Source organism: Macaca mulatta, chromosome 20 (assembly GCF_049350105.2).
Source record: "Macaca mulatta isolate MMU2019108-1 chromosome 20, T2T-MMU8v2.0, whole genome shotgun sequence".
Classification (NCBI taxonomy): Eukaryota; Metazoa; Chordata; class Mammalia; order Primates; family Cercopithecidae; genus Macaca; species Macaca mulatta.
Window position 1 is genome coordinate 28,600,195 of NC_133425.1, and position 15,147 is coordinate 28,615,341.

General features: G+C 48.3%; 1 protein-coding gene across 14 annotated transcripts in view; it reads right to left on the reverse strand.

The window, feature by feature from the left end:
* The window catches only part of TMEM219 (transmembrane protein 219), a 36,022-nt gene that overhangs the window by 515 nt on the left and 20,360 nt on the right, over positions 1–15,147 (reverse strand). Inside the window, exons 1-6 of one of the 14 annotated variants that reach the window (XR_013410891.1) lie at positions 9,800–9,833; positions 8,625–8,823; positions 8,336–8,525; positions 3,008–3,237; positions 955–1,125; positions 379–481 (exon numbers count right to left, since the gene is read on the reverse strand). Coding sequence is in view for 13 of the 14 variants with exons in the window: in XM_015139851.3 (XP_014995337.1) it covers positions 988–1,125; positions 3,008–3,237; positions 8,336–8,525; positions 8,625–8,789 (723 nt within the window). In the remaining variant the exon portion in view is untranslated. 14 annotated transcript variants of the gene reach the window in all.

The following is a 15,147-nucleotide window of genomic DNA, read 5'->3' on the forward strand; positions in this document are numbered from 1 at the left end:
TACATGCACCCTCCCTCTGACAAGTGAAGATTTTTTGCAGAAATATTTTTTCCCTTAGTGGGCTGACATGTGAACCTAATGACCCCCACCCACTGCTACGTTTGTGAAGCTGATTCCCTCCAAAGATCTTGTTAACAGAATCAGCTTTTTCTAAAGGTAACGATGACTAAATGGAAGAGAGAAGGTGCATGTCAAGTTCTTGGGCACATACTATGTCCCCAGTAAATGGGTATCATCAATTAGACTCTTCTGAGCAGTTCAAGTTGAATTTTACAAAATTTTCATCATAAAACTGGGTATCGGAATTTCAGGACAAAAGCAAGACAAACATGGTTCATACCCAGGACGAATCATCAAATGCGAACCCTCTTAACTCACCATTGTTACCCAAATGCTTGGATGCGAACTAGTTATGGGTGAGTCTTAAAATCACAATGTTGCTTGAAAGAAGTCAGCCACAAAAGAATGTGTATGATTCTGTCTACATAGGTTCAAAAATAAGTAAACCCAAACTATATTATTTAGGAATACATACTTGGCAATAAATTATAAAGCAGGACAGTAGTTATTTCTAGGGAGAGGGAGGGCATAGTCAGGAAGGAAGGGACCATGGGAGTTTGTGGACTGCTGGTAATATTCTATTCCTTTCCTCAGTGGTATTTATAGGTATCCACTTTATAATAATTTGCCAAGCTGTCCTTTTATGGTATTGGACTTTTCTACATAAGTGTTAAATATTTTATAGTAAAAAAGTTAAAGTAATTAGAAAAATATTGAATGCTCACGGTGTCAAATTGTTCCCAGTCCCTAAGGGAAAGCTGTGGTTGAAGAGGTTCTCGGGGACTCAGAAGCAGCAGTCTTTGAGGAAAAGTCCAAAGATCTGCTCTACCCCAGTTACAACCTCCACCCCCACCCCATTCCCTGCTCCCGCAGGACTGGAGCAAAGAACCTCACCTGAGAAACAAGTCGGGAACTAGGCCAGTGCCCTCAGAGCCGGGTTCTAGACCAGTGGGACTCCCGGCGCGGGTGGAAGCACATAGCAGTGACACAGCAGAGAAGGCCACAGAAGAGAAGCAGGAAGGAGCCCAAGACCAGCAGCCTGGAGCCACACAGAGCCAGCTCCTCCTACGGAGGGGTACAGGGAGGGGAGGAGAAGGAGATCTTAATCCAGCCCAAGGGCTATAGAGGGAGCCTCCATGAGGGAGAGGGCTCTCCACATCTAGGGAGCAACTAAAGGGAAAATGTTATTTTTTTTTTTTGAGACAGTCTCGCTCTGTAGCCCAGGCTGGAGTGCAGTGGCTGGATCTCAGCTCACTACAAGCTCCGCCTCCTGGGTTCACGCCATTCTCCGGCCTCAGCCTCCCGAGTAGCTGGGACTACAGGCGCCCGCCACCTCGCCCGGCTAGTTTTTTGTATTTCTTAGTAGAGACGGGGTTTCACCGTGTTAGCCAGGATGGTCTTGATCTCCTGACCTCGTGATCCACCCGTCTCGGCCTCCCAAAGTGCTGGGATTACAGGCTTGAGCCACCGCGCCCGGCCAATGTTATTTTCATATAAGTTGACATTTATTTATTTATTTAAACAGGGTCTCACTCTGTCACCCAGGCTAGAGTACAGTGGTGCGATCTCGGCTCACTGCAACCTCCACCTCCTGGGCTCCAGTGATCTTCCCACCTCAGCCTCCTGAGTAGCCGGGACCACAGGTATGTGCCACCATGCCCAGCTAATTTTTTTTTGTATTTTTTGTAGAGATAGGGTTTCGCCATGTTGCCCAGGCTCGAACATTTGTCTTGATGGTTTGAAAACTACTTTCTTGCCCAGCTATCAACCTGAACCCCCATCATGACTCCAAGAGATAGGAAACTTCATTATGATCCACATTTTAAAGATGTGTAAGCGGCCGGGCGTGGTGGCTCACACCTGTAATCCCAGCATTTTGGAAGGCTGAGGAGGGTGGATCATGAGGTCAGGAGATCGAGACCATCCTGGCTAACATGGTGAAACCCCGTCTCTACTAAAAATACAAAAAATTAGCTGGGTGTGGTGGTGGGCGCCTGTAGTTCCAGCTACTTGGAAGGAGGAGGCAGGAGAATGGCATGAACCTGGGAGGCAGAGCTTGCGGTGAGCCAAGATTGCACCACTGCACTTCAGCCTGGGTGAGAAAGCGAGACTCCATCTCAAAAAAAAAAAAAAAAGTGCAAGCAGTGCTACATCTAGAAACCAGATCTCTGATTCCAAGTCCCAGGTTACGTTCCTCATGGGGTTTTTTCTTTTTTTTTTTTTTTTTTAAGACGGATCTTCAAGGATCATCCTGACCTGATGGAAGGTGTGGGTTGCAATCCTGGCTCTGCCACTTAACCAGTTGTGTGGCCTTCGGCAATTCACTCCCTCTCTCTAAACCTGTTTCCTCATCTGCAAAATGGGATAATAACACCTACCTCAAAAGGCTATTTTAAGATCAAATGAATTAATGAACCCTAAGAGCACTTTGTGCATTATAAACTGCTGTACACAATGCTCTTTGGTAAATGCCACCTTCTGTGTGAAGCACTCTCCACAAATGTTCAAGTTAGGGTTAATGGCTCCTTATTCTGTGTTTGCATAACACTTTGCTCACATCTTTCTAATAGCAATTAGCCCATTTGCCTCTTATTACAGCTTCTGAACTCCTTTGAGGTAGAGAGAATGTTTTAAAGACAATAGTAAACAATAATAGCTGTCACTTATCAAATCTCTATGTCCTAGGCATTGTGCTGGGCACTTCACAGTCATTCTCATTTAATCCTTATTTGGTGGAATTAAGAGATAGGGTCATGTTTTCTGTTTTACAGATGAGGAAGCTGACACTCAGAGATGTTTAGACACTTGTTCTAAGTCACACAGCCCCCAAGGCAGGGTTATAAAACCTGTGCTTTTTCTACAACGTAGAATTGTTTCCAGGGGCCTTCAAGATACAGCAGTCAGCAGGCAGTCCACAAAACCCTGGTGACCCATCCGAGGCTCTTACCGAGGTCAGCAGCTTGGTCAGCACAAGGCCTTCGTGGCTCCAGACACTAACGCACTCCTCACCCATTCTAGGGCTCAGGGTGGCATTTCCAGCCCCCTCCTCTGAGCAGGATATGGGTGGCTGACTGGAGGGTAGGATTCCTGGAACAGCACTAAAATACAGGCAGGTTCCTGCAGTCCTTTCTGTGGTCACCCTGGCTGTGATAAGGACCAGTTGTCCTGCAGAAGATCCTGTGAAAGGCACAAAAGATGGAAGAAAATGAGGGGTGACGCGGGAGCCTCTGTCTTCACACTTCTATTCTTTTCTTTCTTTCTTTATTTTTCTGAGATGGGGTCTCACTTTGTCGTGCAGGTTGGAGTGCAGTGGCACAATCCCAGCTCACTGGAGCCTCAACCTCCTGGGCTCAAGTGATCCTCCCACCTCAGTCTCCCGAGTAGGTGGGACTACAAGCATGCGCCACCTGCCTGGCTAATTTTAAAATTTTTTTGTAGAGACAGGGTATCACTGTATTGCCCGGGCTAGACTCAAACTCCTGGGCTTAAGTCATCCTGCTATCTTGACCTCCTAAAATGTTGGGATTCCAGGCATGAACCACCATGCCTGGCCCTATTTATTTTTTAAGGCTTTCTTTAATACCAGGTGTTTTGGCATTGATTCTATTCAATGAACTATTCCATATACCATTATTTGTATCACTGAGAAATGAACTTTGTATCAATATAAACACAAATTAAGTTGCAATTTAAATTAATTTAAATTACAATCAATACAACAACCATACCAATACTCGCAAGGCTGCAGTGAAATGGGCAGATACACATTGCCCATGTCAGTTTGCATAAACTAGCTCATCCTTTTTAAGAAAGCAGTTTCTCACTTGGTACCAAAATCCATTGAAAGGTTCTCACCCTATTTTAAATTAGTGGGGAAAGGATGGCCTCAGTAAATGGCCTTGGGAAAATTTCCATGTAGAAAAAAACATAGCGTCAAACTGTTATCCTATAAAATAAAATAAAGTCCAGATGTATTAAAGAACTATACAAACTAAAAAAAACCTTAAGTATTAAAAGAAAATACAGTATATTTTATTTTATTATTATTATTATTTTTTTTGAGACGGAGTCTTGCTCTGTCCCTCAGGCTGGAGTGCAGTGGCACGATTTCGGCTCACTGCAAGCTCCGCCTCCCGGGTTCACACCATTCTCCTGCCTCAGCCTCCCGAGTAGCTGGGACTACAGGCGCCCGCCACCACACCCGGCTAATTTTTTGTATTTTTTAGTAGAGACAGGGTTTCACCATGTTAGCCAGGATAGTCTCGATCTCCTGACCTCATGATCCGCCCGCTTCGGCCTCCCAAAGTGCTGGGATTACAGGCATGAGCCACCACGCCCAGCCATTTTATTTTATTATTTTTGAGACAGAGTTTCACTCTTGTTTTTGCCCAGGCTGGAGCGCAGTGGCGCGATCTTGGCTCACTGCAACCTCCACCTCCTAGGTTTAAGTGATTCTCCTGCCTCAGCCTTGAGAGTAGCTGGGATTACAGGCACCCACCACCATGCCCAGCTAATTTTTTGTATTTTTAGTAGAGACGGGGTTTCATCATGTTGGCCAGGCCGGTCTAGAACTCCTGACCTCAGGTGATCCACCTGCCTCAGCCTCCCAAAGGCTGGGATTACAGCAATCAGCCACCATGCCTGGCCAGAATATTTTCTAATTTTAAAATGAGGAAGGCCTTCCTATGAAAGACACAAAACCTAAAAGTCTTAATAAAGGACAAGAGTGACAAACCTAACCTCATAAAAATTAAAGACTTCTATGCAATGAAAGATAAGTTAAAAAAACAAGTAACATATTGATTGAAAATACCTATATTTAAATGACAAAAAGGATTACTATCCAGAATAAAGACCTTCCACAAATCAAGAAGACAAAGACAAATAACTGAAAAGAAAAATGAACAAAGGAAACAAACAGGTAATTCACAGACAACATGAAAACAGACAATAAACCATAAGAGGTTCAACCTTACTAGCAATCAGGAGAAAGTAAATTAAAACAATTGGGTAATAGGCCAGACCTGGTAGTTCATGCCTGTAATCCCAGCACTTTGGGAGGTGAGGCAGGAGGATCACTTGAGCCCAGTAGTTTGAAACTAGCCTGGGCAACATAGTGAGACCCCATCTCTACAAAAAATAAAAAAATTGGCCAGGCGCAGTGGCTCACGCCTGTAATCCCAGCACTTCAGGAGGCCGAGGCGGGCGGATCATAAGGTCAGGAGTTCAAGACCAGCCTGGCCAACATGGTGGAATGCCATCTCTACAAAAAAATACAAAAATTAGCTGGGCATGGTGCCACGTGCCTGTAATCCCAGCTACTTGGGAGGTTGAGGCAGGAGAATCTCTTGAAACTGGGAGGCAGAGGTTGCAGTGAGCTGAGATCGCACCACTGCCCTCCAGTCTGGGTGACAGAGCGAGACTCCGTCTCAGGGAAAAAAAAAAAAATTAGCTGGGCATGATGGCGAGCACCTGTAATCCCAGCTACTCAGGAGGCTGAGGTGGGAGAATGCTTACTGCAAGTCCTGCCTCCCAGGGATAAACAATCCTCCCACCTTAGCCTTCTGAGTAGCTGGGACTACAGGCGTGTGCCACCACGCCTGGCTATTTTTTTTTTTTTTAATTTTTTTTTATTTTTAGTAGAGACAGAGTCTTGCCATGTTGTCCAGGCTGGTCTCAAACTCCTGAGCTCAAGCAATCTGCCTGCCTTGGCCTCCCAAAATGCTGGGATTACAGGCGTGAGCCACCACGTCCGGCCCTAACTGTACACTTCCAATGGGTGAACTGTATTGTGTATGAATCATATCTCAATAAAACTATTATGTATCTATTTAAAAGTAAAAAGAATGAGAAAGAATTGTCCCAAGTCTGCATATATCAGACACAGTCCTTATTTTTGTTAACATATATGTACACCTGGACAGGCAGAGACCCACTCCCCCGTTACATACATACTCATAGGAGAATCTTAGAATGATAGTGTTGTAAAGGACCTCAGAAGTCAAAAAATACCACCCTCTTCCATCCCTCTTTATCTCAGCATATTTTAGATAAGGCAAATGTCATACAGGGATTAATGGCATCCACTGACATTTTCACTTTCTGTCTCTCTCGCTTGTCATTTTCCCAGAACACTATAGCTCTTTGGAAATTTATGTTGTCTAATTTTTTTCTGCATCCTTTGTGGCATACAGAACTATGCTAAGCACATAGCGGGCCCTTATGACACTGGTTTAATTGAATATGCTTCTCTGATATCCCTGAGGAAAAAGGGGTCTCTAAGAGGAGGTAGCTAAAGGATGAGGAAACAGTAGGTCAAATCTAGCCCATTTCATCCTACCTCCAAAGATAGACTCAAAGAACGTCAGAACTGGCAGAGGAAGAAAGCATTCATAGAAAACCTACCCTGTTGGCAGCATGTTCACTGAAAGCCCGAACCACAGAAGTGACTAAAGTCCAGGGATGTGTCCAAGGTCATCATTGGTGAGGTCAGAGGTAGGGTCCAGCCCTGAGTGTTCTGATGCCCGACCCCACAGTCCTCTGTGATCTCACCTTACTTTTTTTTTTTTTTTTTTGGTGGGACAGAGTCTGTCTCTGTCGCACAGGCTAGAGTGCAGTGGTGTGATCTCTGCTTATTGCAACCTCAGCCTTCCGGGTTCAAGAGATTCTCCTGCCTTAGCCTCCCAAGTAGCTGGGACTATAGGCGCCTGCCACCACACCTGGCTAATTTTTGTATTTTTGTTTGTTTGAGACGGAGTCTCACTCTGTCTCCCAGGCTGCAGTGCAGTGGCACGATCTTGGTTCACTGCAACCTCCACCTCCCAGGTTCAAGCAATTCTCCTGGCTCAGCCTCCTGAGTAGCTGAGACTACAGGCGCACACCACCAAGCCTGGCTAATTTTTTTTTGAGACTGAGTCTTGTTCTGTCGCCCAGGCTGGAGTGCAATGGTACGATCTCGGCTCTCTGCAACCTCCGCCTCCCGGGTTCAAATGATTCTCCTGCCTCAGCCTCCTGAGTAGCTGGGATTACAGGCGTGTGCCACCATGTCCGGCTAATTTTTGCATTTTTAGTAGACATGGGGTTTCACCATGTTGGTCAGGCTGGACTCGAACTCCTGACCTCGTGATCTGCCTGCCTCGGCCTCCCAAAGTGCTGGGATTACCCGTGTGAACCACTGTGACCAGCCTACCCAGTTAATTTTTGTATTTCTAGTAGAAATGGGGTTTCATGGCAGGGTGCAGTGGCTCAAGCCTGTAATTCCAGCACTTTGGGAGGCCGAGACGGGCGGATCACGAGGTCAGGAGATCGAGACCAACCTGGCTAACACGGTGAAACCCCGTCTCTACTAAAAAAATACAAAAAACTAGCCGGGCATGGTGGCGGGCGCCTGTAGTCCCAGCTACTCCAAAGGCTGAGGCAGGAGAATGGCGTAAACCCGGGAGGCGGAGCTTGCAGTGAGCTGAGATCCAGCCACTGCAACAGAGCGACACTCCGTCTTGAAGAAAAAAAAAAAAAGAAATGGGGTTTCACCATGTTGGCCAGGTTGGTCTCAAACTCCTAACCTCATGATCCGCCCTCCTCGGACTCCCAAAGTGCTGGGATTATAGGCATGAGCCACCGTGCCTGTACTATTCTTAATTTTTTTTTTTCGAGACAGAGTTTCACTCTGTCACCCAGGCTGGAGTGCAATGGTGCAATCTCGGTTCACTGCAACTTCAGCCTCCTGGGTTCAAGCGATTCTCCTGCCTCAGCCTCCCAAGTAGTTGGGATTAGACGCACCTGCCACCATGTCTGGCTAATTTTTGTATTTTTAGTAGAGATGGGGTTTCACCATATTGGCCAGGCTGGTCTCGAACTCCTAACCTCGTGATCCGCCCTCCTCGGACTCCCAAAGTGCTGGGATTATAGGCATGAGCCACCGTGCCTGTACTATTCTTAATTTTTTTTTTTTTTTGAGACAGAGTCTTGCTCTGTCACCCAGGCTGGAGTGCAATGGTGCAGTCTTGGTTCACTGCAACTTCAGCCTCCTGGGTTCAAGCGATTCTCCTGCCTCAGCCTCCCAAGTAGTTGGGATTAGATGCGCCTGCCACCATGTCTGGCTAATTTTTGTATTTTTTTTTTTTTGAGACAATTTTTGTATTTTTAGTAGAGACGGGGTTTCACCATGTTGGCCACGCTGGTCTCGAACTCCTGACCTCAAATGATCCACCTACCTCGGCCTCCCAAAATGTTGGGATTACAGGTGTGAGCCACCAAGCCCAGCCTCTGATCTCACCTTTCAATCCCATCTGACTACCCAAGACCGTCGCCTGGAATATCCGGGTCTTGTTCCTGTCTGGACTGTCTCCGAAGTTCAAGGTGGTCAGTAAGCCCACGACGTGAGACCCTCGCCACTTCCCTGTGACTGTCCCATTCCTGGGACACAGGGTCAGCTGGCCAAAAGATCTCAAAAAAGAGACCCAGTCCTGTGAGCAAAAGAAGGGTGGGAGATGGGTGAGATGAGATTAGCAGCAAAAGCCTGTCTAGGTTGGAAGGAAGAGCAGGTATGGGGGTGGGGAACTTACCTGGGGGATGTCAGGGCTGCGCAGGCCAGTCCTGTGGGTGAGGAGGAAGCTGCCAAGGCCCAGGCCGGAGAGGCCAAGGAGCAGCAGGATCAAAGTGGCACAGACCAGAGGTGGGTGGTGGGCCAGACACAGGTGCAGGTTGTGCCCTGCCTGGCAGTTGCCCATGGGGAGCAGAGGGGGCTGAGCCTCCGGGGAGAGCCTGCTGGAGGACAGGGAGGGAGAATGGGACAAGAGCACCTCTTTTACGCAAAGAGAAAAGAAAGCTCAGAGAAGACAAGGGACTTTCCAAGGCCACACAGTAAGTGGCAGAGCCAGAACAAGAATCCAAGGTTCCCGACTCCAAAAGTTCATCTCCCTGCACTGCTGGATAAATATTTGCTGCATTTAATTTCTGAAGTAATCTCAGTGGAGGCAGAGCAGGGCACTCCGTGGTGGAAGAAGGAACCCCAAAGGGAGACTTCTCAGCTGGAGAAACAGGAAGCACTGTTCTGGGGCGAGGGTTTGGCTGAGGAATAGTTCCAGCCAGAGCCCAGACAAGGGAAGATTCTGGAGAAGAACTCCACTGTGCAGCTAAACGGCTAGATCTGAATCCCTTTCTGTTACTCACTGACTCTGTGAGCTTAAGAATCCATGAAATAGGAGTTCTAAGAACACCAAGTAATAAGGATTAAACGTGGTGGATGAAGCAATCTGCGTGGTATTTGGCCATGCAGAATTCAACAGATGTCCATTTCCTTTCTCTTTCTCGTACAGATTCTCAAAACCGGGTAAGGCGAGGCAAAAAATACTGTGGGGGAAACTGAGGCTCGCGGACTTTAACATAGGAGGGGTAGGGCCAAGGTCTGAACCCTGTCTCCTGCTTCCAAGTGGGGTGCTCCTTCCCACGCAAGGTGCGACAGCCTGATGGAAAAGAACTTCTGGAAGGCGAAGAGATAAACAGCGGTGGGGGGAGAAGGAGGGAGCCACGGAAATGCAGGTGTCACAAATGCTCAGCCCTGCCCCGCCTCCCGTCCGGCTGGAAGGGGGTTAAAGGGAGGAGAGGGTAGAGCCTGGGGGTCCGCGGCCGCTGGTGCACCTGAGCACCCCCTCCCTGGAAAGCCCCCGCCCCGAACGATTGCAACACCCTCGTCCCCTCCCGGTCTCGCGCGTCCGATCCGCCAGCCGCTCGCGCTTACCACTCCGGGCCCGGCGGAGGCCGGCGCCCCCTGCGACGTCACGCGCCGGGCCGCGAAGGGGCGGGGTCCGTGCTCCGCGCTTCCGTCCCCGACCCTCCTCCCCGCGCGGCCCCGCCCCAAGGACGGGTCCGCATGCGCAGTGGCCACGCGGGCGCCAGCCACGCAGCTCCCCGCCAGAGTGGGGGCGTACCAAAGGGACACCCGAGGAAGGGGCCACCGGGAAGGAAAACCTCCGCGGGAAGGGTGGAAACGGGAGGAAGGCTAGGGAGCAAGTGCGAGAAATGTCGCAGAAGCCCACAGGCTCCCTCCAGAGAGACTGGCGAGAACTGCCCTAGAAACTTGTCGCGGGCATTTTTGGGCTGTGCGTCCCCCACCCGCGCCAATAGCACAGCCCAACCGCGCCCGGGTTCCGGGTGAGGACTCGGCAACCGCTCGGAGCTGCAGGGCTGCCGCTGTAGGACTCGTCCACTGGAGCTGGAAGTGGTGTTTTGGGCTCCGCTCTTCTGTGCACCCCGATCATGCTTAATGTCTGCACCTTTTTCGTGGACCCTGGCCTTTAGTGACTCCTTAATGTATAGGATGCTGGAGCTGAAGAGTTGCTCAGTAGAGAGCATCTCGGTTCACTTCTACCCAAGTTTTAGAGGTGAGAACATCTGGCCGGAGGTAGCATGACACATGGAGCCAGGAACTTTGGGTTCAAATCCTGACTATCCGTACCCTCGCGTAAGCCATAGCCGCGCTCTCAGGGGACTAAGCTTACCCCTCTGCTAAAGAGGATCATCCTATCTCACCGGTTGGATCAGAAGCTCAAGGGGCAAAATGTGGGAAAACATGGGCCCAGTGCCCACTGAGCACACAGGACAGATGCACTTGAAACGGAATCTATTTAATTCGACTGTGGTTTCCTTAAGGCAGAGACTATGTTGTTTGTATCACCAACCACAAAAGTTTGTGGCACAAAACCTTCGCATATACAGTCAAATGATTTTTTTTTTCTTTTTTTTCTTTTTTTTTTTTTTTGAGACGGGGTCTTGGTCTGTAGCCAGGCTGGAGTGCAGTGGCGCGATCTTGGCTCACTGCAACCTCCACCTCACGGGTTCAGGCGTTTCTCCTGCCTCAGCCTCCCGAGTTGCTGGGACTACAGGCGCACGCCACCACGCCCAGTTAATTTTTGTGTTTTTAGTAGAGACGGGGTTTCACCATGTTGGCCAGGATGGTCTTGATCTCTTGATCTCGTGGTCTGCCCGCCTCTGCCCCCAAAGTGCTGAACCACCGCACCCAGCTGATTTTTTTTTTTTTTTTTTTTTTTTTTTTTTAAGACAGAGCCTTGCTCCGTCATCGCGCAGGCTGGAGTTCAGTGGCACAATCAAAGCTCACTGCAGCCTGGACGTCTTGGGCTCAAGCGATCCTTCTGCCTCAGCCTCCTGGGTAGTTGAGACAGCCAGTAGTCACACGCCACCCACCATGCCCAGCTAACTTTTGCACTGTGTGTAAGAGACGGGGTTTTGCCGTTTGCCATGTTGCCCAGGTATGTCTCAAACTCCTGGCCTCAAGCAGTCCTCCCGCCTCAGCCTCCCAAAGTGCTGGGATTACAGGCGTGAGCCACCATGCCCTGACTAGTCAAATGATTTTTGACAAGGGTGCTGTGGCCATTCAGTAGAGAAAAGTATATTTTCTGTGCATCAAAGGACACAACAGGCTGGGCATGGTGTCTCAAGCCTGTAATCCTATCACTTTGGGAAGCCGAGGCAGGTGGATCACCTGAGGTCAGTAGTTTGAGACCAGCCTGGCCAACATGGTGAAACCCCATCTCTGCTGAAAGTACAAAATCAGCCAGGCATGGTGCCGGGCGCCTATATTCCCAGCAACTCGGGAGGCTAAGGCAGGAGAATCACTTGAACCCCCAGAGTGGAGGTTGCAGTGAGCTGAGATTGCACCACTTTACTCCAGCCTGGGCAAAAGAGCAAAACTCCGTCTCAAACCCCCACCCCCCAAAAAACAAAACAAAACAAAAAAGAACAGTGAAAAGGCAACCAACAGAATGAGAGGAAATAGCAAATCATATATCTGATAAGGGGTTAATATCTATAATATATAAAGAACTCCTACAACTCAACCACAATAAACAAGCAACTCAATTAAAAGGGCAAAGGACTTGAGTAGACGTTTCTCCAAAGAAATATATACTATACTGTAGAAATGACCAACAAGCAAATTAAAAAATGCTTAACAAAACTAACCATTAGGTAAATGAAATCAAAGCCAAAATGAGATACCACCTTATACCCATTAGGATGTCAGCTATCAAAAATCACTAAATAACAAGTGTTGGTGAGGATGTGGAGAAATCAGAATACTTGTGCACCGTTGGTGGGAATATAAAATAGTGCAGCTGGCCTGGCGCGGTGGCTCCCGCCTGTAATCCCACCATTTGGGAAGCTGAGGCAGGCGGATCACCTGAGGTCAGAAGTTCGAATCCACCCTGGCCAACATGGAGAAACCCTGTCTCTTCTAAAAATACAAAAATTAGCCTGGTGCAGTGACAGGTGCCTGTAATTCCAGCTACTTTGGAGGCTGAGGCAGGAGAATCGCTTGAACCTGGGAGGCAGAGGTTGCAGTGAGCCGAGATCGCACCATTGCACTCCAGCCTGGGCGACAGAGCAAGACTCTGTCTCAAAAGAAAATAAAATAGTGCAGCTGCTATGGAAAACAGTACGGCAATTTGTATTTAAAAAAAAAAAAGTAAAAAATAGGCCAGTGTGGTGGTTCACACTGGTAATCCTAGTACTTTGGGAGGCCTAGGCGGGCAGATTGCTTGAGCTCTAGAGTTCAAGACCAGCCTGGCCAATATGACAAAATACAAAAGTTAGCCAGGCATGGTGGCACATGCCTGTGGTTCCAGCTACTTCGGAGGCTGAGGCAGGAGGATTGCTTGAGCTGGGGAGGCGAAGGTTGCAGTGAGCGGACATGGTGCCACTGCACTCCAGCCTGGGAGACAGAGTGAGACTCCATCTCAAAAAAAAAAAAAAAAAGGCCGGGCGTGGTGGCTCAAGCCTGTAATCCCAGCACTTTGGGAGGCCGAGATGGGTGGATCACGAGGTCAGGAGATCGAGACCATCCTGGCTAACATGGTAAAACCCCGTCTCTACTAAAAAAAAATACAAAAAACTAGCCGGGCGAGGTGGCGGGAGCCTGTAGTCCCAGCTGCTCGGGAGGCTGAGGCAGGAGAATGGCGTAAACCCGGGAGGCGGAGCTTGCAGTGAGCTGAGATCGGGCCACTGCACTCCAGCCTGGGCGACAGAGCGAGACTCAGTCTCAAAAAAAAAAAAAAAAAAAAAAAAAAACTAAAACAGAGTTTATTCAGTCAACAATTTTTTAAAAAATGCTATGATCTGGGCACAAAATTAATATCCATGTAGCAAAAACTTTGTCAATGCTTCTACTTAAGGACAAGCCTAATTTGTGGGATAAGGCATGAAAGTGTCCAGCATAGGACCTGTACATCATGGGAGGTGAACAAATGTGAACTGCCCCTCATGATTCTTGTGCTTTGGAGTAAGCAGGCATATTTGGGCAATGGTTCTTGTAAATGACCATAATTGATTTTCTCATTCGGCCAAACCAAGCAATTCTATGGACTAGTAGAGGCAAACTGGTTAGAGCAAGGAACTGCCTTGAGGCCTGAGAACAATCGACTTACATAGAGAAAGTAAAGTGGTGGTGGGGGAGCAGGAGAGGACACAAAATTAGTTGTGCATTATAATGCTCCAACAGTATACCAACATTTTTTCTTTTTTTTTTTTTTTTTTTTTTTTTTTTTTTTTTTTTTTTTTGAGACGGAGTCTCACGCTGTTGCCCAGGCTGGAGTGCAGTGGCGCGATCTCGGCTCACTGCAAGCTCCGCCTCCCGGGTTCCCGCCATTCTCCTGCCTCAGCCTCCTGAGTAGCTGGGACTACAGGCGCCCGCCACCGCGCCCGGCTAATTTTTTGTATTTTTAGTAGAGACGGGGTTTCACTGTGGTCTCGATCTCCTGACCTTGTGATCCGCCCGCCTCGGCCTCCCAAAGTGCTGGGATTACAGGCTTGAGCCACCGCGCCCGGCCAACATTTTTTCTTTTGCATTGTTTTTGAGATGGAGTTTCCGCTCTTGTTGCCCAGGCTGAAGTGCAATGGCGCAATCTCGGCTCACTGCAAGCCCCGTGTACCGGGTTCAAGTGATTCTCCTGCCTCAGCCTCCTGAGTAGCTGGGATTACAGGCACCCACCACCACGCCCAGCTAATTTTATTCTGTTTTGTTTTTTGAGACAGGATCTCACTCTCTCACCCAGACTAGAGTGCAGTGGCCCGATCTCAGCTCACCTCAACCTCTGCCTCTCAGGCTCAAGGGATTCTCCCGTCTCAGCCTCCTGAGTAGCTGGGATTACAGGTGCATGCCACTATCACCTGGCTAATTCTTGTATTTATTAGTAGAGACAGGGTTTCACCATGTTGGCCAGGCTCATCTCAAACTCCTGACCTCAAATGATCCACCCACCTCAGCCTCCCAAAGTACTGGGATTACAGGCATGAGCCACTGCGCCCGGCCTAATTTTCTGTATTTTTAGTAGAGATGGGGTTTCATGTTGGCCAGGCTTGTCTCAAATTCCTGACCTCGAGTGATCCACCCACCTCAGACTCCGGAAGTGCTGGGATTACAGGCATGAACCACCATGCCCGGCCAAGTACACCAACATTTATGACTTAATCCACTCAACAAGCCCTCAAAGTGGATGTTATTTTGGAAACCTGGGCCTTAGTTTAAGTCGGGGTCCCCAACCCCTGGGCTGTGGGGCCAGTACCAGTCCGTGACCTGTTAGGTACTGAGCCGCACAGCAGGAAGTGAATGGCTGGCGATCGAAGCTTCATCTGTATTTACAGCTGCTCCCATTGCCTACATTACTGCCTCAGCTCTGCTTTCTGTCAGATCAGCAGCGGCATTAGATTATCATAGGAGCATGAATCCTATTGTGAACTGCGCATGCGAAGGATCTAGGTTGCTCCTTATGAGAATCTAATGCCTGATGATCTGTCACTCCCATCAACATCAGGTGGGACCATCTAGTTGCAGGAAAACAAGCTCAGGGATCTCACTGATTCTACTTTATGATGAGTTTTTGTATGTATGATAATTATTTGTATTATATATTATAATGTAATAATAATAGAAATAAAGTGCACAATAAATGTAATGTGCTTGAATCATCCCGAAACCATTCCTTCCCCAGTGGAAAAATTGTCTTCCATGAAACTGGTCTCCAGTGCCAAAAAGGTTGGGGACTGCTGGTTTAATTTAACCAAGGTCATACATAT